Consider the following 26,560-nt stretch of genomic DNA (forward strand, 5'->3'; position numbering starts at 1 on the left):
TAGCCCCCCTGTACTATGGATCTAACCAATTCATGTTAGCAGAGGATCATTGTAAATGTATTGTTGCAGGCACTCTATATGTACATGTACTATATACTACATATAGAATGCACTGAACAATAGATTTACAATTATCCTCTGCTAATATGAATGGGTTAAATGATCCGTAGTACATGATATGTAGCCCTGTACCCCCTTTTCCACTTACAGAGCTAGGTTATTGTTTTTCTTTTAAATAAATATTCATGTAATTTTATTGGTATCTATCTTCATTTTGTACATTTACCAGTAGCTGCCTCATTTCCCACCCTCGGCTTATATTCGAGTCAATACTTTTTCCCAGTTTTTTGTGGTAAAATTAGGTACCTCGGCTTATATTCGGGACGGCTTATACTCGAGTATATACGGTACTAGATGTTTTCTTGTCCCCATATGTGGTGGAAGAGTGTTGCTTGGGATACCTTTTCATATGGCATTTTTTTTTAAACGTTTTGTTTATTACAGTGTTAATTTTGTCGACTAATCATTTTTATCATCATTTTTGTCAACAACTCTTTTTCATTGACTAAAACTAAATAAAAACGAAGATATGATGACTAAAACTATAACAAAAATATATTGACATTTTGGTTGACTAACTAAAACTAGACTAAAATGTTAGGGATTGACGGTTTGGGAAGAGATCCAATCAGAACTAGTCTCTTTGGGCTTCCATTTCCGGTTCTATCCTAAATGGACGGCCAATAGGTAATATGTGCAATGGCATTACAGCCAATATTGTTTTTTAATTTTAAAATTTTAGAGCTGCACTTCTACTTGAAAGAATGAAGAATGTCATATGCAAGTTGTTAAAATCAACGCATATCTAATCCTTTGTTGAAAATACTCCATATTATTGTTTCTTTATAAGACTTGGTTCAATCAAATTTTAAGATAAATAAAGACATGTTAAATATCACAATAGTGAAAGCTGTGTCTGTATTGCATGATCAAACCTTAATACCATACAACAGGCTAACAGATGCTTACTCCAGGAGTACATCATGTGAAATTCTTAAATTACTCTTACTCTTTACCTAAACCCACTAGATTTTAGTAGACTACATCTACTGTAGATTTAGTCATCTAAAATGAAAACAATTCAGATGACTAAAATATGACTAAAACGAAATAGAAATTTGCTGTCAAAATTAAGTGGATAGTTAGTACACCTTTTACATAGCACAATTTCCATATGTGTAAGTATCGAAACAAAGATTTCTCTTGAATGACTAATGATTGCACGGTTTCCTGCAGCGATTCCGCCCGTGCATCGTTTATCGGGAAAAAAGGTTACATGTACTTTTTTTTTTTTTTTCCTGCGATTGCCGCACGGGTGTACCCCCTCGAAATCAATGGGGCAGCGAGTCATGAAGGGGTTAAAGGAACTCTTTTTGTGCTAGAGTTAGCCAATGTTTCACTGTGTACAGCTGAGACAAAATATATAATTAAGTAGTACTGTGGTCTGTGACAAGCTTGTTTCATATGTAATCTCTTCAAAGCTCCAAGGCCCCCTGACAATGAAAGCAAGCATTATTTTTGATTAAAAAGAAAAAAACAAAACAATAAACCCATGGACAGAATGGGGGTGATTTTACTAACCTAAACACATGCACGCACTAGGTGCGTGTGATTTTTACACAGCAAAACGAATTTATCAACCAAAAAGTCTCTAAAAGCATATTTCCACTAATGCCATATATGGAAAAATCATGCACATGATGCATATATAATGCTGCTTCACAGTTTAGACAAAAATGGTTAGCTCATGCATTTACATCCCTGCATTCATCAACGCAAGCAACACAACATAGAGCTAATTTACACAACATCACCTTGCAAATTCATGCAGGGCTTTGCACAACACACCTGCTGCGTGTGTACACACTACAAAGGTGTTTAGATTCCACCCATAGATCATGCTGGGAGGGAACACACTACAGAGGTGTATACATGTTCGTGGTGTGTTTTATAAGGTTAGTAAATCAACCCCAATGAGTCAGACATTTTTAGGATCTAGAACACTATTTAAATGCAACTGCTAGTATATAAAAAATACAACCACCTGCCACTTTATTAGGTACACCTTGCTAGTACTGGGTTGGACCCTCTTTTGCCCTTAGAACTGCCTTAATTCTTCGTGGCATTGATTCAAAAAAGTGTTGGAAACATTCCTCAGAGATTTTGGTGCATATTGACATGATAGCATCACGGGCCCAAAGTGTGCCAAGAAAATATCCCCCACACCATTACACCACCTGCCTGAACCGTTGATACATGGCAGGATGGATCCATGCTTTCATGTTGTTTACGCTAAATTCTGACCCTACCATCGATTGTCGCAGCTGAAATCGAGACTCATCAGACCAGGCAACGTTCTTCCAAACTTAATTTGTCCAATTTTGGTGAGCCTGTGCGAATTGTAGCCTCCGTTTCCTGTTCTTAGCTGACAGGAGTGACCCCCGATGTGGTCTTCTGCTGCTGAGGCCCATCTGATTCAAGGTTCGATGTGTTGTGCATTCAAAGATGGTATTCTGCATACCTCAGATGTAACATGTGGTTATTTGAGTTACTATTGCCTTTCTATCATCTCAAACCAGTCTGCCTATTCTCCTCTGACAACAAGGCATTTTTGTCCACACAACTGCCGCTCACTGGATATTTTCTCTTTTTCGGACCATTCTCTGTAAACCCGAGAGATGGTTGAGCGTGAAAATCCCAGTAGATCAGCAGTTTTTAAAATACTAAGATCAGCCTGTCTGGCACCAACAACCATGCCACGGTCAAAATCACTTAAATCCCCTTTCTTCCTCATTCTGATGCTCGGTTTGAACTTCAGCAAGTCGTCTTCACCACCTCTAGATGCCTAAATGCATTGAGTTGCTGCCATGTGATTGGCTGATTAGAAATTTGTGTTACCAAGCAAATGAACAGGTGTACCTAATAAAGTGGCCGGTGAGTGTATTTGTTGGTGCAATCAAAAGTTCTACTGCAAGTATTGGTCACTGCCGTGGTGTACAAACAAAAAGAGCATGCAGAGTTCAAAAGTTACCCTGTAAGTTTTCCTTGCTGCCATATTGCACAGGTGTACCTAATAAAGTGGCCGGTGATATGTTGTTAGAATTTTAAAATCTTCATAAGGGGAACACTACATGTGTATAACCTTATTTAAAAAAAAATAAAGTTGCCCGTTAGACATTATATGTAAAACGTGTACAGTTATAGATTAGCCTGGCTTTTCATAACTTTTTGGACTTGAAAACACCAAGCCTGCCTGTCAGCAGCTGGAGGTTCCCATTCATTGCTCAAACAACATTGTGTATCTGCCTTAAAGTGTATCTAAACCCATTTGTACATGTGTTGACATAGGTGTAGTGGGCTGGGGGCCAAACTCTGCAGCTTTACTCTAACTACAAGAAGCTGTGGCCAGCCACCCCTGCACCCAATCCCTGTTGTGCTGATTGACACTGAGGCTCAACACAGCAGGGACTGGGCAGGGGCATGGCTGGCCACCGCTTCTTGTAGTTAAAGGAGAACTATGAGGTGAGTGATTTTCACTCACCTCATAGTTCTAGCCGACCTGTGACAATGAGACTGTCACAGGTCGGCTCAGTAGATCAGGAGGTGAGCAAACACATACCGGCGTTCGCTCACCTCTCGATCCTGTCACGGCTCTCTGCCGTGACAGGGGAGGGGCTGGATTCCCCCCTCCCCACTCCGCCAGAATGAGACTGATATACTGGACTCCACCTACTCATCTGGTGGGTGACAATTATTGATAACCTCTAGTGAAGGGCAAAATTGGGGAAACTGTTCTCAATTTAGTCAGCACCTACCTTCTAAAAACAAACCCAGCTCTCCCTTTAATTCCAATAAATCTAGAACACGTTGGAGGCCTCCTAATCCTTTGCTCACAACTTTACTATATATCTCCAGGGTAGCTTTACAGCTCTCATTCCCCCATCTCAAGAAAGTAAAAGTCAAAACTCCATTTGGCCCACCTAATGGATGTCTGGTGCCTTTCCCATCCCACTGAAAGCAACTACACTTTCTTTTCTATACTCCAGCAGGCGTAATGCTATCTAAAATACTTTCATCCCAAACACTTAGATAAAGTCGTGGAGACCTCCATAGACCGAATCTTATCAGACTGTACCCCTTTCACCTTTTGTCATTACTCTCGCAAACCCACTACAAACCATGCCTATGGCGGCTTAACAAAACCCTCTTTCAGAACCCCACAGTCAGGGCAGACACTGCCCACAAACTAGCCTTCTACTTTAAAACTCTGAGTCGGATGTATATCCCCTCATCCTTTGAGAGGCTGACAAATGTGTGATATGAGGAGTTTTTCTCAAACATGGCACTCAACTAGAAAATGTCCATCACACAGATCAACTCCCTTTACACACAAATCCAAAAGCTAGAGGTTGCTTATAAAAAGAAATATACAGCCAAAAGTAAAAACATTTTTTCCACCAAGCATCCCATATACTTCATATTCACTGCTGGCATCATACTAAACACTTTCTGTGAGAGAGATCGCAAGTTATAATTGTGTATTCAGCCTTTCAAAACAACCCTGTTAAGTTTGAGTGCAGTGATCTCATCACTGGGGTCTCAGATATATAAGAAACCATTACAGAGTTTAAATTAAACCTGTCATGAACAAGTAATCCTGCCATGAACCTGAAAAGGAGCATACCTATCTGAAAAGTCAAAGTAAAACTAGAATTCCTCATCCATATACTCACTGCTGGCCACTGAGTTAACATATTGAATTAAAAGCATCAGTAAGGCAGTCAGGCAATTAGCCTTTTCAGAAGCAAAGGGCACAAATGCACCCTTTACGTTTTCAGATTTCTTTAAAAAAAAATCAGTCTATCCAGTCTTCATAAAAGGAAGTCATTCTCTACCTTCATATTTCTCTTAACGACTCCAGTGGAAAGAACTTTCTGGCATTGTTTTGGCCGTGTTCCCATCTAACTTGCAGCATGTTCCTAACCACCTTTTGCGTTTTACCACTCTTACTTTTGCATTGCTTTTAATTACCATGGAGACTTGAACTTTAAAAGAGAACTATGGGGTAAGTGTTTTTTCCATTTGTTCTCTTTAGGGTCACGGGAGCACATATACTAGCGTCCTCCCGTGACCCAAAGCTCAGTATATCGTGGACAATACTGTGAGCGCCGCAGCCGGGACGGATCCAGACATTACTGTCGAGATCCACCCAGCTGCGTGAATGACAGCTGGCTCTGCCTATCTAGAGGCAGAGCCAGTGTTGCCCGCCCCCACGAGAAGTGAGCAGATCGTGCATGTTTCTGCTCACTTCCCGATCGATAGAGCAACCTGTGACAGATTCTTTGTCACAGGTCGTCTCCAACTATGAGGATGAGTGGAAATCACTCACCTCATAGATCTCCTTTAAGTATCCAGCATCTACCAAAGATAAATAAAAATGCTTTAGGTCAAATGACCTTTTATTCTCCCAAAACTTTCAGAAGCTGAAAACTTTTGGGTTGACTTTAACCACATCAATCATGAAGTGTGTGACAGTTGTACTTTCAAAATATGATCATGCATACCCAATGTAACCATAAACATCCAGTTGCATTTCTCTGCAAGCCAGATGATTACATTAAGAAGTATAAGATGACCAGATTGCCAAAATATTTTTCCGTGTATAAGACGCTACTTTTTTCTTAAAAATATTTACCTAAAAATGGAGGGGAGTCTTATACACTGGGGGCCGAGAGGAAAACCGCGGTTGCGAAACTGCCGATACCTCTGCAAACTAGCCTCACGAGTGAAACTTCGGATTGCAGAGACAAGATAGCAGTTTTCCTCCAATCATGAGCCTTATGTACCCGACGTCAGCTGTTGCTGGGAAGAGCGTGTAGCCAGTGCCCAGATGCGACAGAGAGCGGTAATGTCGGAGCATTCTGTGCCCATAAAAATGACAGTGATGCAGTAGAAGTTGAAGAAACTGATATGTTTGAAGCTAAAAGTGATGAGAAACCAGTGATGCAACAGACGCTGAATAAATTGATTTGCTCAGAGGTAAGTGTGATGAATAATATCATAGTACTGGTATGTAAACGTTGCCCAATCACTAAATAAAAATGTCTTCTATTTAATGTTTAAAATATTTAATTTTGAATTTCGGGTAAGAAAAGTGGGGGGCGTCCTATACATGGGGGCGTCTTATAGACGGAAAAATACGGTACCTCACACAATGTAGTGTGCGACCACATTGTCTTTTATTATACTTGCTTTACATGTAGCAATATAACAACGTGGTTTGTTATTTGAATACTGCAGCAATGCAAAGTCAGAGAAAGACAGAATGTGCATCTTTGTGTACAAAAAAAATGACTTGCCTTGAGGTTTTATATTAAAAACCCTAATTAGGCTAAATCCCATATACAATGCAGATACATGTCGCAAGTTAAATATATTGTATTTTCAGCCAACTGCGTGAAATACTGAATTAATCTCTCGCACATTTTACAGACAACAGCTTAACTGCTAAAAAGGGTTTAAAATATTTCAAGAGCTTCTTCTCGCTTACTCTTTGGATTTCAAAATATTTGTGCTCTGCATTTCAATAGCAGTAGCTTATCAATCATTATTCAATAAAAGATAGAAACATTCAAACTGTGTTCATAAAGTACTTTAAGCAGGATTTAGAGACATTTATATGCTGTAGTTGTTATGAATACAAAATGTGAAGAGACTCGCAGCAGTCGTTCCTCTAGACTGGAGGTTTAGCATTCTGTTATTTGTGCTGTTTAGTGTAGCTGCTGATAATTTCAGGGACATTAAAGAGTTTATTAGTGGCTATACTCCAGACTGAAATCTATTTTATTTATTTTTTATTATGGATATATTTATATATTGCCGACAATTTCCGTAGCGCTTTGTTTACTGCACATTCACATCTCCTGCCCTCAAGGAGCTTACATTCTAAGGTAGCTATCTCACACAGATACAGGGCTGATTTAGACAGAAACCAATTAACCTTCCAGCATGTCTTTGAAGTGTGGAAGGAAACCAGTGTACCCGGATTAAACCCACGCAAGCACAGGGAGAACATGCAAACTCCTTGCAGATAGTGTCCTGACCGGGATGCAAACCGGGGACCCTCAATGCTTCAAGTTTCATACTCCCCACGGATGTTTTCTTTGGTTTTGTGTGTGTTTTATTTTCTGGTAACCGACAATTCAAAAAAATTAAAGTTTTTTCATGTATGCGTCTGTTTTTCTGTAAAGATGTTTGTAGGGGTACTATGTCCAGTTTTTATTTCTTGGTTTTCTAACAAATACCTGATGATCCTGCCAGTTCCTTCTTTTGCAATCTGACCATGCAAACACAGAAGCCGATCCATGCTGGTGTGGTCAGTTTCTTGGAGATGCAGGTCATCACTCCATTGCACGGAGTGCCTATATCTCCCGTAGTTAGTATAGCGGACCATGCCCTCTACCCAGTCTTGCTGTGTTCATACAGAAGCTCCCAGTAGAAGAATCACTGTCAATCAACACAGCAGGGACTAGGTGGGGGCGTGGCCAGCCACAGCCGAGTATAGCCACCCCCCAATCCCTGCTGCTTTTGACAGTGAGGCTCCTGCATCAATACAGCAGGAGCAGGTAGAGGGCGTGGCCACCCATACTGAACTCTGCTACTTTATTAAAGGAGAACTATGGGGTTAAGTGTTTACCCCATAGTAACGGGAGGACACAAACTAGCGTCCTCCTGTCACCCTAGGCTCAGTATACCGCGAGCCATAGCTCGCGGTATAGTGCGACGCCGCAGGTGAAGCGGATCCCGACAATTGTGCCGGGGTCCGGCACAATTGTAGATCTACAATTGTAGATCCAGACATAATTGTCGGGATCCGCTTCAGCTGCGGCGTCTTAGTATACCAAGAGCAGCAGCTCGCGGTATACTGCTGCGTCTCGGTATACCGCGAGCTAAGGAAAAGCCTTAACCCCATAGTTCTCCTTTAACTCTAATGGATGAGGCCATGTCCATACGGTCAGATTTGCACATTTTAAACATTAGGTGCCGCTGTCCAGTTTACAGATAATACAGAAGGCAGTGGAAAAGTATATTCTTTTTACTAACATACTCTCTGGGCAATTGACTTCCTTAAGTGATGCAAGAGGTGTGTGTGTGTGTGTGTGTGTGTGTGTGTGTGTGTGTTTTAAAAACTGTAGTAGAAATCATTGGAACACCTACCTTCTACTGGACCAAGGACAGTTTCTTTCCTACCTTGGGTGGGGACTGAGTCACCCGAGGTGTAACAGTCAAAATGCCCAAAGTTATCTAATGGCATAGGTCAGGCAGCTTATAGAAGTGGGATGTCACCTGAAGTCTTACAGCGGCTCCCAGATTCTTAGCTCAAAACGTCAACCATTAGGCAAAGTCCAAGCTTAATAAGGGGCAAATAGAAATCCATAGGTAACCTTGCATAATTTTGGATTAAGTCCTAGATTTTAGCATGGGGCTGCTTGTACTGGTTCTCTTTAAGGTTTGGAAGTATGTTCTGATTAAAGTAGGGTTGCACAGATACCAAGTACAGTACTCGGTACAAGTATGAGTACATGTACCGATACTTTTGAGCTCCAAGACTACACTAGAGAAAAATTCAAAAATTAGGAGGCAGCTGTCATTTGTAAGGAGCACACGGAGCTCCTGGGATTTGTACATCTCTGTTTTAATGTACGATTTTGTTTTTATAAATATAAATAAAGAGATGCTCAGATACCAGTTTTGCAAGTACGAGTACTGATACATTTTTGTTTATTGTCATGTGACAGTTTTTCTAAAACAATACAGACTAATGATTTCAGGACAGTGATGGAGTGCCAGAGCCAGGTCCCAGCTGCAACCTCTGCAACCCTGGTAGTTCTCATGAAAATGCCAAGTATCTGTGCATCCCTAGATTAAAGTACACCTTATCTCAAGAAGTATTTTATTAAAAATGAGTTTGATTTACAGAGCTTTAAGCAAATGTCACTCAGTTATGCTTTAATTGACATTTAATAATTATTTTTTTATTCAATTACTCGAATTTTAGGTGCGTTATATAAAAATGTTCCCTAATTTGCACGGCATTTTTGTCAGTCTGACTTTTTTTGGCTCTGTTTGTACAGAATGTCTCTCATATACTCATCATTCATTCTCTTCCCATTGGCTGGCTGTTTCATCATCACCTATAGAACCCGTGTTGCTTTAATAAATACAGACTTTGCTTTTCCTACCACCGAACGTGATGCATTTTTCTCTGTGAAACTAATTTGGAATATAGCTGATAGCTGCTTACACGTTTATTTATAGTTCTCAAGTTGCATTGCTTTGGAGAGAAGTCTCCTGGAAATAGACTGGTTTTGCTTTATGGAAATCATGTTTTGTGATTGACGAGATATTCTGACACAGATTCTCCTGTAGGACTTTCAAGGTATCACCTGTGATTTGGTTTAGTAAATTTAACATATCACAACTTGCTGGTGAACATTTACATAGAGGACCAGGTCATGTCCGTATGGATTGCAGCTGTAAAAGGGTATTTAAATAAGATTATAAACGGCAAACAAATCTGGTTTTTGGTAAGCAGTGTTTGCTATAAAAGAGATTTCCAAGCAATACGCAAAATTGATAAATCAGTATGCAAGCATCTGTTTAGGAAGAAAAGTGGCACTTTGCAAAATTGTTGGCCTGTAGCAAGTAATTAAGTCTATGTACTGCTTTGTTCCTGGACAACAAACCAAACACAACACACACTATAAATAGACCCATGAGTATCAGCTCCTTCTTGTGCCGCATGAAAAACCTGCTTATTATGTGATATAACCTGATTTTAAAGGACAAACAAAGCTCAATTGCACCTCTCCCCCTTCCCTGGCCTTTTTTCCAGGTGTCTTTGATCTGGTCTCATGACAACACAGGATGTCCTTTTTCTCCTATTCTTCCTTTGTGTTTAAAAGTGCTGGAAAAAGTGTTTTAACATGTATGCTTTTAGGACAAAGTAGACTCTGTATGCCTTTTCTGCAATAAAAGCATCCCATCTGCCTTCTAGCAAGTTTGTAAAGATTGTACATTAAAAGAGAACTATAGCCCAACCTTTTTTTGCCATAGTTCTCGTTAAGGTCGCAGGAGGACATTTACTAATGACCTGTGACCAAACTCTTAATATAGAGGGCCACGCAGAGCAACGCTGCAGCCAGGACGGATCCCAACAATAATGTTGGGATCCACCCTGCTGCCTGGTTGACAGTTGGCTCTGCCTCTCTATAGCCAGCACCAGCTGTGCCTGCCCCCAATGAGCACTGGGGGAACAGAGAGGGTGGAGGGGGAATCCCCACAGGGAGCAGTGACTGAAAGTCATCACTCTCTGCAGGGAGAAGATCATGAACTGATCGATCAGCGGTATGTGATCGCTCAATTCTCAATCTATAGAGCTGACATGTGACAGATTCAGTGTCACACCTCGGCTCTAATTATGGGGATGAGTGTATTCCACTCTCTCCCCATAATTCTCCTTTTTAAACCACGCATGCACACTCGGCATGGGATGAATTCCTTCCTGTGTGGGTGCTGGGATGAATTCCTTCCTGTGTGCATGTGTGGGTGCTGGGATGAATTCCTTCCTGTGTGCATGTGTGGGTGCTGGGATGAATTCCTTCCTGTGTGCATGTGTGGGTGCTGGGATGAATTCCTTCCTGTGTGCATGTGTGGGAATTATGTCACCTTACGTCGCCCAGTGAAGATAGTTAAAGATGTGGACTAGAACAACATGTCAGTGCAGTCGAGGAAGAGTGCAAATGTTGCCTCACTGGAGAGGTTGCTTTGGCAGGTAGTAAGTACTGCATACTTTAGTATTGCTTTAGTACCCTGTGGATCAAAACCACTGTCTATTGCAATACACTGGGATAGAAGACCAGGTTTCATCTCTTGTGTAGGTCGCTGCCTGTCTTTGTTCAGTGGCTGCTACCAGCCAAAGTGGTCAGTACATCTTACACCTATGCTGCTCACATGACAACTGAATTTAGCTAATCACTTTCAACATTATAGTACCAAACTCTGATCAGAAGGGATTGGTCATAGGAGGGTGTAAAGTTGACGAGCAATCCATGCATTCTTGTTTAAGTTAGAAGGCATCGTGAGACAGATTTAGGGCCTATTAACACCATAATGTTGTGCTATGGCATGCTTTCTATGTGTTAAGCGCACACCATCACACAATGCAACGCATGCTAGATGTGCCGGTACATTGCATAGCCATTCATCCTGGTGCATACACTACTTTTTTTTAAACACCAGGCAACTCAGTGCATGCTATTGCAGAAGGAGCAATTCGAATGACACCTAGCATGTGCTGCATTGTGTTGTGTGATTGCGTAAGCTAAAAGCAATGGAAACCATGCCTTTAGCGGAATGCTATGGTGTGAATAGGTTGAACATGAGCACCTCAACATTTGCTAATGTCTCATGCGAGATTGAGGCTCTGTTCACACCTCATAGCTAAGTGCGACAAAAAGCTCAAATCAAGGAATCCCATTCATTTCGGAAGCTCCTGTTCACACCTGGGCAGTTTGTTGCACAGTTTCCCATTTGAAGTCTATGGGACCAAAAAGCTCTGAAATCTGCTATAAAGTAGCTCGTGGACTTTTTCCAGCGACAGGCATTTTTCTGCTTGCGACAAAACGTTCAGGTGTGAACAGGAACCATAGAAATGAATGGAATTCCTTGTCTTCAGTGTTTTGCTCTCTTAGCTTTGAACAACAAAATGTATTGGCTACATTGTACCTAGTAGGGAAGTGGCATATCTTTGGCAGTTGATGGATGTAGTAAAGTAAAGGCTAGAAAGAGTTTTGTGGTGTTGTTGTTAATATTTTCTTCCAATGGCTTCTGGGTATTTATGATTTAAAAAATCATTTTTTAGATGATATTTTTGTCTTTATTTACACTAGTTGTTAGTGGTGCTGTTGTATATGGGCTATTTTTTTAGTCGTTCCTTGCATATACTTTTCTTCTTCCTAGTGTAAGATTTTGGTTATGGACTAAAGCACCCTATTAATGAGTGCATTAGACAATGGAAGTTATTTCCATTAACACCGATTGATTGATTGTAAAGGATATCCAGAGATTTGCTGCGTTAGTTGCTATGTGGCAAATTCTTATTTTTCTTGCTCTGGGGTATATTTTATGATTCTGTGCTTGCCCAGTAAGGTGATTGTTCCTCTTTTTCTCATATAAAAAAGGAAGAATCCTCCAGTTTTGACTTAACAGTGTAGGTTTTTTTTTATTTACTCATTTCTCATTGGTATCTTTTAAAGGGAAAGTATTGGGGGATTTTATTGTAGTATTTACCTTAAAATAATTCTTGGTAATAAAAAACAAAAACAAACCTAATACTTATCTGTCTGGCGCCATGTCTTGGATCATCACATTTTCAGATGCTGCAGATATTCAGTTGGTGGGATGAATTGAATACTTGCTTCTCCACAGCATGCCATGGTTACTCCTGTTGGGTCGTATGTCCTGTATTGACGTATGAGCCTCTGGAAGAAACCACTGTGTCAAACAGGGAAAGTAGGAAAGAAAGTGTGTAATACCCGCAGAGGCTGGAAAGCAGTTAATCAGAGGAGTTTCAGGACATGGGCCACCAGATAGGCAAGTATAATGGACCCTGTGGTGACGGGGTCACTTTAAGTCTAAACTGTTATGATGACTTTACCTGCAGTCTGTATTTCCGCTGTAGAGATTGAACTCTCTATTTGTCCTAGTGACCATTGTCACTGGAACCAAAAGTGAGAGGAAATCCAAAATTATGAGTTGCCACCTGAACAGAAATAGAGGGAAAGTTTCCAATGGAGACATTTGTTCCAGTGACAAGTGTTTAAGGTAGGGACGGTATTTCCCTCACTTTAGGAGATTTCTTCTCATTTCTTGTTTTGTGTACAGCACATGACGTGATGGGGAATCTTCCCAATGGGACAGAGATGGCAAAAAAACTGGCAGAGGTTTCACCATCCTCTACTCTATATACCAAAGATAAACTTTAAGGTATATCTGAAGTGCAAACTATCTTGTGGCTTTGGATAGAGGGGGGATAATTTAAAATTTTTTCTCTCTTACTCTTCTCTGTTCCATTGTGGAGATTTCCTCTCCCTTCCTGTCCTGTAGATACAAAGGTAGAAATCCTCAACTGGATAGCTGTGACCAAAACAAGTGTATCTATTGGAAAATGTCTCCTCTATTCCTGTTCTGGTGACAACTGAAAATGTTGTATTTTCCCTCACTTCCAAGTTCCATTGACAGTGGTCACAAGGACAAATATAGTGAATCTTTCTTTTTTTTTGCAAAATATTTTTATTATTTTCCACATTATTAAACATAACAGTGCATGCCACTTGTTCCCGACAAGGGAACCAGGTGTAGCTATGCACCCAAAAAACAATACACCCACACTTAGTCAAAAATAATAAAATAACCGGGAATGAGATCCCTGCATCGAGTCCCGGTGTTGACATGAGATGCATTTATGTTGGTGAATAATCTGCGTAAATTAATATCGGTGGATCTGCGGGGCATGAAGCCAGTTTGGTCCGAGTCTATCAGACTGTCAGTTTGTTAAGTCGTAAATAGTGAATCTTTCTTAATCACAAAATGACCCTTTTATTTTATTTAATATACGCAATACGCTGAATAATAACATTACAATTAGAATGTTCGGCACATACTTTTGTTTTTATTATATGTAAACCTAGACAATATTTAAGTGTTGCCTTAGAACAATATTATTTTCTAGAAAATGATCTACTTACTCCCTTCTCAGCCTGTATTGTCTACCCGATATGCTTGCATTACATGTTTCTAAACGATTAAATTCTTAAATTGTAACATAAAATAAAAAGTAATATATGACCGTTTGCACTAACTTTTTTTTCCCCATTTGAATGCAGTGACTGATGTAGAACTGAAAAGGCTAAAAGATGCGTTCAAACGGACGTGTGGAGGTCCTTCTTATTACATGAGTCAGCAATGCTTCATCAGGGAGGTGCTAGGAGATGGAGTTCCTCCAAAAGTTGCAGAGGTAAGACATTTCAATATTCTTATGTTTTTAAATCCATATAAAAAATACTTTCTTTTACTAGTTAAAAGCTCACTGTAAAACATGAAAGCTTTAGATGATGTATTATTTATGCTGTTTAACCCCACAATAATGGCACAGTAAGTACCCATATACAGGCAGTTATGGAAATGGATGAGGTGTTTCATACAGCATTGATATCCTATGTTTTGGGCTAATCTGACTTCCTTAGATAATCTGTATTCGGGCTCCCCAACATGACACCACTCCTGCTAGTTGCAAAATACTCTGCTCTTTAAAACTGAACTCCAGGTGTACTCCAAACAGCAAAATACACAGTTTAAACACATATAAGTGGGTTGGTTTTCCTGCAAAAGGTTTTGTATTTCTGTCTACCCAGTGTTGAGATGTACATTTAGCCCTACTAGAGACTGCAACCAGGTGGATGACGCCACATACCATTAAAACTGAACTCCCAGGATGAGCAAATATTGTCTAAATACAAGAAGCATTTATATTCTTATGTGAATCTTGGTGTGTGTTTATGTATTTCTTCCTAAGTTGCACAGTAATCCAGTGTGAAACTGTTATTTTGTGTAGGAATTTCCTGTAATAAAGACCAGTCACTGCTGCTCTCCCCTTTTGCAGAGTGGTGGTCTATTAACCTTTGCAGACACCTGAACAGACAGCAACCTTCCTTACATGCATGGGTAAGGGAGGTTGTTTCCAGAGTTCTGCCCTTTGCCTGCATTCCTGTTCATGTCTTGAAACCTTCAATTAACAAATCTCCATATAGCCCTTCCAAGCTTTCTGGATCGAAAAGTTATCTCCCCAGTTACTACAGCAGAAAGGTTTTAGGGTTCTATTACATCCTTTTCACAGATTCCAAAATCTTATGGGGGCATGTGCCCTATTTTGGATTTCAGATCCCTAAATGTCTTTATTTGGTTCCAAAAACTCTGCATGGAATCCACCAGGTCAGTCATAATCTACCTCTATCAGGGAGACTTTCAGACCTCTGTGGCTATCAACATGTTATCATATGTCCAGCACATCAGTGCTACCCTTGCTTTTCTGTGGGTACCCAGCACTTCCATTCATCCTATCTTTTGCACCTTGAGTGTTCACCAATTTTCTGGCCCCTGTAAAAGCAGTCTGTACAGATTCTAGCTGACAATGTGGCACAGACAATTCAGACCTTGGAAAGGTTTGGTTGGATGATCCTGAACCTTCTCAAGTCAGAGTTTTAGTACTCTTGGGTCATATCCTTGACATAGCTCAAGAGTTTTTCTTCCCCAAGAGAAATTTCCCAGACTCTGACTCTTTAGTCCATGACTTCTGCATGAGAGTCCTGGAGTTAATGGCAGCCTCATTCGAGGCAGTCCAGTTTGCCCATTTGCACTTAAGAACACTGCAGCTTAACATCCTGTCATCATTGGACAAGTTAACTCGGTCTCTGGACAAACTGCTTTGCCTGATTCCAAGGGCCAGGTTGTCTCTGGTATGGTGGCTCAGAAGTTCCGGGGTTGAGGAAGTCTTTCCTTCTGATCTCTTGGAAAATCCTCACAATGGATGGCAGGCTGGAGAGGGGTCCTTGACGGTGCAGGGGTATTGGACACAAGAGAATTCCTGTTTCCTCATCAGTATTCTGGAGCTCTGAGCGATCTTGTTGTTTCAACAAGGCTGGACATCCCAACTGGAGGGAATTCCCTTTGCTTCCTGTCCGATAGCCACAAAAGAAAGTGAGATGAAATCCCTTCAAAGTGAGGGAAGTCACATGTGGTCAGCAGGGTAACCAGAAATAGTGCCCTCATTGGAAGATTTCCCATCTATTCCTGTTTGGGTGAAAACCCAAAATTTGGGCTTTTCTTTTACTTTCAGTGATAAGTCACCAAGACAAATAGAGGGGATGATTTCTGTAATGGGGAACAGACAGCAATAGACAGTAGAAAGGCATCATGGCACACTCACAAGTCAGCATGTAAAAAAAACTTGTCTCACCACTAAGGTCAATAACAGAGGTTTGGATACACGTCTTCTGCAGAAAATGTGAAAGCCGCGCCAAGGCACCTCTTATAATGCGGTCCTAACTCTAAACTATGAGAGTCTCCATCTTGGAGCACCTGGGGTCACAAGATTTCAAATTGGGTGCAGGTTTGTCAGGGGGAAGCCCAACCTCCTTAAAGGCACAGGAACACACAAGGGATCCCGCACATCCCTATGGCAGCTGAGAACCCTCATGCGTCACTGCACCAAATCGGTCAAGCAAAACAAATGACAAACGCACTCAACAATTTGTCATCAACTATACAGCAAAGTGCACACGAAATGGGCTTTGAACAGTAGAACAGTAGAAAGGCATCATGGCACACTCACAAGTCAGCATGTAAAAAAACTTGTCTCACCACTAAGGTCAATAACAGAGGTTTGGAAAATGAAAATGTGAAAGCCGCACAGCCGCGCCAAGCCACCTCCTTATAGTGCGGTCCTAACTCTAAACTATGAGGGTCTCCATCTTGGAGCACATGGGGGCATAAGATTTCAGCCAGACAGCAATAGAAACCTGACAGGTGTTCTAACTCCTCTACACTCTATCCAAAACAAAAATGTTTTGGCTTCAGTTGCACTTTAAATGTAAATTCTCTTTGCTCTTGTACTCCCCGCAGATATTTTCTACTAAATTGGCATTGAAATAAAAAAAGTTTGAATTCTTTTCTATGTGGTCACGTGACCACAAAGCTTTGTTACCATCTTCTCTTTCTGGTGTTGATGAGGCTGGTGGATGTGAACTCCCTGCCAGCCGACAACACCCAGGAACTATGGACGCCAGTGCGTGATCTCCCTGCACGCTTTGAAATTCAACAGCGTGTTGGCTGACAGAGGACCACGCAGAGCAGCGGGAGTGTTATGATCACATGACCACTTAGTAAAAGGTATTTAGATGTCAATTTAATAGAAAATGTCTGCGAAGAATATAAAAGCAAAAGGGAATCAACATTTAACAGATATGTAGTTGTGTAGCCTTTCCTTCCACTTTAACTATGTTTGTATTAACCCCTGCAAAAATCTTTAAACCAAATTGCTATCCATTCCTTCTAGCTTCTGACACGTGCAAGCATTCCTCATTCTTCTTTTTTATTAGGCGATATTTAGTACATATAAATCTAATGATTACTTAATAATTTCTCCTTTTTTTTTATTTTTATTATAGTCATGCTTGTAGCATGGGTGCAATATTAGTTTGTGTCTTTGTAGAAATTGTGCTAATGTTTTTTTGCTATGTAGTTCTTTTTGTATCCATGGGTGGTTGCTCATATGTAATGCAATTCATTTGTTTCTTTTATGGCTTCTTACACTATTCCATTGTGAAGTGAATTATATACTTCCCTAAATATCTGAAACAGGCATTTTGATTATATTCTCTGGAGTTTTTCTATATTCCATACAAATCATCCAAGATATTGCTGAAATAAATAGAAACACATTCAGCATATCGCCTGTGGAGCTTTGCAAATGCCTTCTTTATATTTTTATAGATGTTTTAATTGAATTAATCTATCTCACAAGCACATGGAATATGATTTTTGTCATAAGTCCTTCCAAAAAGAGGATAGCTGTAGAGAATTAGCAATAAGGATGGTTAATTTTTTAGCCTAATCTTTCAGTATCTCTTATAAGCTGCTTGATATGGCAATTATTGCTTAGTAAAATAATATGGGATTTGTTTGTTCCACTTTTTTCCCCCCACGAAATACATGATAATAATAAGATGATGATGGATGTTTGTTATTTGCTTGGCCTTAAGACCGTACAGCCCATTATGGTTATGGAGAGGCAGCCGAAAACCCTCTACTACCACTTTAGAATACAAAATAAGTGGATCCTTGCTGAGAGAAATACAAGGAAATGCCATTACTAGTCTCTAGCTGAAACTGCTAATGTTCTAGCCATACATAGCTTCCGTATATCTGTGTGTGATGGGTGGAACAAAATAGACAGAGGTAAAAAGTTTTGATGCTTGACCAAGGGGCTCTTGTTGAAGGGTTTGACATACAGGGGGCTTTATCTAAGGAGTAGACCCCAGTGTAGCAATCTGATACATCAGTGATTGAGTTCAGGGTCACAAGGTACCAATCCAGACATAACAAGGGGCAAGCAGGAACAGTGTACAGCATTACAGAGCAGAGGTCCAGGTACAGCAAGTGGCACGGCACTGTAGAGCATGGAAGCAGGGCCACGCCTGTCTCTGCTGGGATAGTGCAACTCTTGTGGAAGGGAAGTTTGTAGCCTGCATGTGGTGAAACCACATGTAGACACAGCAGGGGTTCAGAGTGTGAAGTGGTGGGATCTACTTGTGGGCACAGTATGGCGGCGGGCTGGAAGTAAGGAAAGCCGTGTGGACAGTTAGGGGGCAAAGCGGTCTGCGTCAATAACTAATACAAGATTTCATAAACAAAAGTCAGGGAACATTTGAATTCTTTCTGTATTCTTTCTGTAATCTCTGTATTACTAGAAAATAGAGCCATTGCTCTAGTATGATAGCTAGGCAGTTAGCATTTTTCAGAAGGAGACATCAGCAATGGCTGCCTGCAAATTACTCTCATTACTGGTTAGGAAAAGTGACGAGACAAATGAAGATCAGCTCTTTATGCTTCCTATAGATATGTCGGCTAGATGTAGATGCACCTGTTATCTCCTTATTTTATAACACTCAGACTTAGTTAAGGCATATAAGCCTTTTTCCACAGAATTTATTGCCAACTTGCAACCTTTGCTATGAAGATGTAACTCCAACATAGTAACTATTTAGAGAATGCTCCAGTATCTCCAGCACATCAAACTTGGTTTTATGCCTTGTTATGCGTATTCAGTATACAGCTACTGTACATGCAGTACAATGAAGAGGATAAGGTGTGGAGGACAGTAACCCATACCAACCTAGTAAATTTCAACCGCTATTCCAAGCAAAAGGTGAAAGCAATCCATAAACTACTAATGATATTAAGTATACATTATACTGTTCTAAAACCAAACTGTTTTCGGCAATCCACTGCACCCTGATTTCACAGACCATCTAATAGGCTTGTGAAAGAGTAATAGAAGTGTTTGAATTCCTGAAACCTCTGCTGTGCAACTTGCTTTTTCTCTGCTTCCAAGTCATAATTCATTAGAGGACAGGTTTAAAAAGGATTAATGATTATAAGAATTTTTTTTAGGGCTGGCATTTTATTTACTGTATATGAGAGGCAGCAAGGGGTGTTCCAGCGTCATTAGCAGGTGTTTTCCAAGAAAACCATAATGCAGACAAACGTGAGTCTGGTGGGTGGGTGTACTACAGCATGTGTCTGGATGGAAAAAACTAAAGTAAATGATGTATTCTATTCATTCTTTTTCATTTCAAGACTTAATTTGTTGTTTTGATTAGAGTGTAAATTTTAGATTACTGGTGTCACCTAGCATGTGGTTCCTGGCTGCTATGGGTTGTACAGTATTATTGCTCTGCTCTCTCTTATTGCTTTACTTAATCTATTCTTCTGAGGGAAGCTTAAGTACATGAAATGTTTATCACCATTCTGAATCACTCATTGAACAAAAACATGCGCACATTTGCTAGATTCTTATAAATGCAATGCATTGCACCATTTCTATTTGGACCATCTTACAAATAGTTCATATATGCAGGCTGTAATGTGTACATCTTCTTAAAAATCCATCTACTAGCCAGGAGGTACCATAGTATACTGCAATGTTCACTACACAGCAGGCATTCACCTCGAAGTCAATGAATAACACGTGGTTTCTACGTTAGACACTTCCCATATTTCATTTTGGTAACCAGTTAGTCTGGGTGCGCTTTCCAGCTCCAGAGCTTCTCAGTTAATTGTTAAAAAAAAAATAAATCTGGATGTATTCCTAAATGCACAGGATATTACTGGATATTGAGTTCTTATAGGTATATTAAGCATCAGAGATTGTTGATCCAGGGAATATCCTGTTGGAACAAATTAAACCATGCTTTGTAGGGGTTTTTCGCCTTCCTCTGGATCAACAGTGGGTAATTGTGGGCATAGCGTTCTGTTTAGGCTTTTCTTCTTTTTCTTTTTAATCTCTTATAGGTTGAACTTATATGTTGTCTTATCTTATCTCTATAGGTTGAACTCGATGGACTTGTGTCTTTTTTCAACCTGACTAACTATGTAACTATGTAACTTTCTGTTGTATGAAAAAGGGAATCTGCTCAAAGTGTAGGTATGCAAATGCATATCGTTATAGGCATGTTGGATGTTTTCTAAAGCATAGGCAGTCAAAGCAGACAATGGTTCACATGCAGCAATGTACTCACAAGCTAAGTCTATATAATAACTGCCATTATCAAATTAAAATGTAATATAAACTTATCCTTGGTAGTAAATCTCTCTTCAAGGGGTGCTGGTGATAGAGATTGTGAGGACTGTGTGGCACGTTGTACTGTCTCCAGAACACCCATAATAATAAAGGACTGGATGATAGTGAGCTTGTTTTGGCATGTTAACACTTTTTAAAGGGGTAAACATATCAATGAAAACATTATATACAACTTTAAAGTGTATGTAAACCTCAACAATATGTTTTAGTTTCCTGCAGAATCAGTTGGTCCTGATATCCTGTTTTAGAGTGCCTCCTTTCTCAAGCAGAGTGCTATGCACTCACACTTGTGTGTGCTAGTAAGCTGTCCGTGTCTCCACAAACACAGCAAATCAATCTACTCCCCTCCCCTCGGCCCTCTCTCCTCCAATCTAGTAGATGAACAGTTGCTGGAATCTGCTCTCTCCTTTGTGATCTTGTAATAGACAGGAAGTTCAGGGAAGCTTAGCTGAGAGACTTGGAAGCAGCTGTTCAGAAACATGATGATTGTAAGTGTTTGGGCAAAAATGTAAAGCAAAGCAAATGCTGGGCAATATATATTTATTTGATTTGGATTCATTATTGAAAAAAGATTGAGAGTTTTATACTACTTTCTTTAGAAATTCAGAGCTGTCCTGCAGTCTGCCTGTGTTATTACAAGGAGTGTAACTAGCCCTCCCAATTGTAATCTTGGATCACAGAACAATTAAGTCGGATATACACCTGCAGGCTGAACGGAAAAAAATAGAACAGATTCCTCCAACGCTTATGATGCTTTGTTTGCATTGCATTCTGACAGCGGCTGGTGGCTGCCTTGTTGCTCTCAATATACATATGTAAAACAAAATGAGTGCAAATTTAAGTTTTACTTGAGTGATGTTGTTATAAAGGAAAAGCTTAAGTTAAAAATGGCATTATTCTGACGCAGCGTGAGTAACGAGGATTGATTCGTGTAGAGAAGAAGCACTCACAAACTGTCATAATCTTGTTTCACAATTTTTAAACTAACCCAGTGCTGGATCTTCTCTGCATGACGAGGCACACCTTGGTATAGATTGCTCCTGTTAAAATAGGCGTATAGTGCATTCATTATGATCCTTCCCTTAGGTGGTGGCTGGAAACAGTACATTATATGAATATATAAATGGAATTGTTGGCAGTTATTGGTCAGCGTGAGGAAATGTTGCTTGGCTTTGAGAGAGCTATACATGTGAACTATTCTTTAATCAGAAACTGGTTGTTTTGCTTATCCTGAAAAGAGCTGGAAGGCTGGCTTTACACATTTGACTTTCGGTAGCAGTGAAAAGTAAAAGTTGCAGTAAAAGACTAATCTAATTTTTCTAGCACCTTTTTTACTTACTGTTCACCATTTTTCTACAATCAAGACTCTTCCTTACATTGCTACTGGAACCTCTTTGATTTGCATCTACCTGGCATGGCTGTCCTCAGTCTAGCTTTTGGAGTGCTGTGCCTGGAAGGGACCTTCAAGCACTGGTTTCTGTGTAAGGCATTTTACAGATTTAATTCTGATAACCAGTTAGCCCGGGTACACTTTCCAGCTCCAGAGCTGCTGGCATTGTCTCAGCACTTGCCCTGTCTCTGGAGACTCATTTAATGAGTGGACTGGCTTGACCAAGCAATGTGAGCTACCTCTATTAGTTAGGTTGCTGGGCAGATTTAAAATGACCTTTTTCCCACCACAGAAGGGGTTAACATTGTGAGACTCGGCACAGTCATCATCTAGATGGAGTGTTCAATTCAAAGAAAAATCTATCTGCTACTTCCCATGTTTGTAAAGAGTGATGTGAAACTTCGGTCTTTGTTCCTGCTGCTCACCTACAGCAAGTTTGGTCACCTTGGCCCTTGGTGGGCTTTGCTTACTTATGTCGTCTGCAGCCCGGAATCCTGTTCCCTCCTGCTTCTAGTGTCTATCACCTCTTGGGAGTCTTCTTTAGTTCCATCAGGTGTAGATGGTTGCTCTTTACTTTCCACCATGGCTTTTAGTACCATCATTTATTTATTAAAAAAGTTACTGCAACCAGCTCCTCAATTGTGAAAAATAGAAAAAATGGCCTTGCTATCTGAGGTGAAAATTGGGAGGCAGGGCCTGGCAGCCAAAGAGTTACCGCTGTATGAAGACAGCATTGAAATCTGGCCCCTTTAACTCGGCAAAGAAGGTCTGGCCCAAAGCTAAACCACTCCACTTGACAGCAAAAACCATTTCTCTTTCTATTGCTATTGAATAAGACTTGCTGGGTGAAAGCCTTGTATTGAGCAGTTTCCTCTGTGTCATTTGTAGCATGATGCAATTTGTAGCTGAAGCAGATGTCTGAAAATTCAGATGCACACATGCATATCCACTGATGGGTTTAAAAATGCTGCTGTATGTGTCTATTCAAAGGCATATATCCAAACCTAAAATGTGCTCTTTTTGTGAATTATACCCGTCATGGAGATCTATCACTGTTTAGTGTGCCATGAATTTTCCCACCATTTCTTAGTCCTGCACCTTGCAAGACAAAATACCTAGAAATCAGTGGCTAGATAGATGCCAGATTTTATTTTTCATAATATTGTGCAATATGGTAGCAAGGAAAACTTGTATAGTAACTTTTGAACTGTACATGCTCTTTTTGTTTGTACACCATGGCAGTGACCAATACTTGCAGTAGAACTTTTTAATGCACCAACACTAACATATACACTCCCCGGCCACTTTATTAGGTACACCTGTTAATTTACTTGGTAACACAAGTTGCTAATCAGCCAATCACATGGCAGCAACTCAATGCATTTTGGTCATCTAGACGTGGTGAAAACGACTTGCTGAAGTTCAGACCGAGCATCAGAAAGGGGATTTAAGTGACTTTGAACGTGGCATGGCTGTTGGTGCAAGACGTGCCGGTCTGAGTATTTCAAAAACTGCTTATCTACTGGGATTTTCACACACAACCATCTCTAGGATTTACTGTGAAATGTCCGAAAAAGAGACTATATCCACTGAGCGGAAGTTTTGTGGACAAAAATGCCTTGTTGATGTCAGAGGTCAGAGGAGAATGGTCAGACTGGTTCGAGATGATAGAAAGGCAACTGTAACTCAAATAATCACTCGTTACAAACAAGGTATGCAGAATACCATCTCTGAACACTTAGAACACCTTGAATCAGAAGGGCTACAGCAGCAGAAGACCAAACCAGGTGCCACTCCTGTCCGCTAAGAACACGAAAAGGAGGCTACAATTCGCACAGGCTCACCAAAATTAGACAATAGAAGATTGGAAAAACGTTGCCTGGTCTGATGAGTCACGATTTCCGCTGTGACAATCAGATGGTAGGGTCAGAATTTGGCATAAACAACATGAAAGCATGGATCCATCCTGCCATGCAGCAACGGTTCAGGCTGTTGGTGTAATGCTGTGGGGGATACTTTCTTGGCACACTTTGGCCCCGTGATGCGACCACGTCAATATGCACCAAAATCTCTGAATCTTTCCTACACCTTGTGGAATCAATGCCACATAGAATTAAAGCAGTTCTGAAGGCAAAAGGGGTCCAACCTGGTACTTGCAAGGTATACCTAATAAAGTGGTCGGTGTGAGTGTGCGTATATCTCTCTATCTATATCTCTATCTATCTATATCTCTATCCCACCTCCAAACTAACCATTCATCCATCACAATCTCAAGCAACTCATCTCCACACATCTAGCGCCTAATGTATCACTTGTCCCTCCCTTTTAGATTGTAAGCCCTCAGAGGCAGGGTCCTCTTTACCATCTTGTCTTGAATTGTATTGTGATTGTAATGTCTCCCTTATATTGTAAAGCGCTTAGCAAACTGTTGGCGCTATATAAATCCTGTATAATAATAACTAGATGTGTGTTCCATACTGCTACACACAGTACAATGTGTTGTATGATATGTACTCTGTACTGCTTTACTATGTATACAATTTTTTGTACTCCATAATACTCTATGGTCTATGTAATATGTTACATTCTACATTTAAAAAAAAAAAGTTATTTTGTAATGCAGATGAAAATGGTCTATACCGCTAAATTTATTATGTAGCATTGTAGATTATGTAATCCCCATCAGGCCACATGTTGTACCGTACATTGATATACTCTGGTCAGTATACTGTGATGTATGTTATATATTTAATTCTACACACTACTATGTAGGCCATTCTGTATAGTCTATAAATCATGGTGCACCTTTCTGTACGGTATGCTGTACATGACTTACTCCATATGTAAATGATCACACTATTATCATATTGTAAATAATTAATTGATATCATCCACTAGGAATTTTTTTTAGAACTTGAGACTTCTACCTTGCTCAATGAGTGGACTTACTTTTGCTATTTTATATATAACAACTATTGTTTTGCTCCATGCGTTTTTATACTGTACTTTGGAAGCCATTAATATGCCCTTACAGATAAAATATAAAATACCTTTCTTCAGTCAGGTAGGATTCCTCAATAAAACATAGGCTAACCAGCTTATTCACTAAGGCATGGAGCAAAGTGCATTGATTTCCAGTCAACTGAAATCGAGTACTGTAGATATACATTGCTGAACTTTGCACCTCCATCTTTTTGCTCATTGTTCTTGCATGTGTCCTTTTGTTTGGTAAAGGTATATTCTACTCTATGTCCACCCATTAAATCTGTTGTTAAAGGAACATCTGATTTAGTCAGGTAGACCTGTATTATTTTTGGGATCTTTGTACATGTCTATAATTTAGAATATTTCTTCAGCTTGTGTAGGAATTAACCAAATGATTATATTTAATGTAACTTCCTGTAAATTACAGAGAGATTGCATAATAAAACAATGGAAACATTTAAACATACAGCAGTTACCACTTTCTAAACACTTTCTAAACATAATAGGAAATACACCACTCCTGCTGCCTGCCACAGTTTGCAAGCACGCTGTCAAATGCACATACACACTTATCCTACAGTGTGAGCAGCTAATTTTGCAATGGTGGGCAGCAGTTTTAATATACTTATCCGGACCTAGACCACATGACTATTGCCACAGCATTGGCCATGTGACTGACGACTAAAGATTTTTCCCCACTTTCTGATTACATTTTCTACTGCCTGATCTAAGGAAATGTTCAAGTAACAGTGACTTTGTTTTAGAGTATAGATCCACTTTTAATGGCAGATGGCATTCTGATTGCAGAACACATAAGGGCTCCCTCTGTGCAGCGGTTCTCAACCTGTGGGCCGCGATCCCGTCGGGAGTCGAATGACTATTTGCCAGGGGTCGCCTGGCGGCTCCTGGAAAGGTTTACTCTGCTCGATCGAGCAGAGTAAACCTTTCTCTACTCTTTTTTTCCCCCCCTGACATCGGGCCCACTGGCCGCCGTATAGCAGAAAAATACCCAAAAAACTTTCTCCCGGAAAGGTTTACTCTGTTCGATCGAGCAGAGTAAACCTTTCTCTACTGTTTTTTTCCCCCTGACATCAAGCCCACTGGCCGCCGTAAAGCAGAAAAATACCCAAAAAACTTTCTCCCGGAAAGGTTTACTCTGCTCGATCGAGCACAGTAAACCTTTCTCTGCTGTTGTTTTTTTTCTGACATCGGGCCCGCTGGCCCGGCGTCATTCAGTTAAAAACAAGACAAAAAACCCATAGGAATGCATAGCTAGATTCTTAAAAATAAACAATAAAGGTGATCAGCGCCACTAAGTGTAATGTGGAAATAAGAGCTACCAAGCACTAAGGATATAACTAAATACCGTATATACTCGAGTATAAGCCGCCCCGAATATAAGCCGAGGTACCTAATTTTAGCAAAAAAAAAACTGGGAAAAAGTATTGACCCGAATATAAGCCGAGGGTGGGAAATGAGGCAGCTACTGGTAGATAGATACCAATAAAATTACATTAATATTTATTTAAAAGAAAAATAACCTAGCTCTGTAAGTGGAAACGGGGGTACAGGGCTACATATCATGTACTACGGATCATTTAACCCATTCATATTAGCAGAGGATAATTGTAAATCTATTGTTCAGT

The 26,560-nt window shown here is 40.2% G+C and overlaps 1 protein-coding gene across 1 annotated transcript in view; it reads left to right on the forward strand.

Moving 5' to 3' along the window:
• USP32 (ubiquitin specific peptidase 32) overlaps positions 1 to 26,560 on the forward strand; it is a 157,231-nt gene that overhangs the window by 34,473 nt on the left and 96,198 nt on the right. The window contains exon 2 of the mRNA XM_018568541.1: positions 14,007 to 14,137. Coding sequence (XP_018424043.1) covers positions 14,007 to 14,137 — 131 coding nt within the window. The remainder of the gene's footprint in view (positions 1 to 14,006; positions 14,138 to 26,560) is intronic.

The sequence above is a fragment of the Nanorana parkeri genome, unplaced genomic scaffold, assembly GCF_000935625.1.
Source record: "Nanorana parkeri isolate BGI_ZX_2015 unplaced genomic scaffold, ASM93562v1 scaffold1204, whole genome shotgun sequence".
Classification (NCBI taxonomy): Eukaryota; Metazoa; Chordata; class Amphibia; order Anura; family Dicroglossidae; genus Nanorana; species Nanorana parkeri.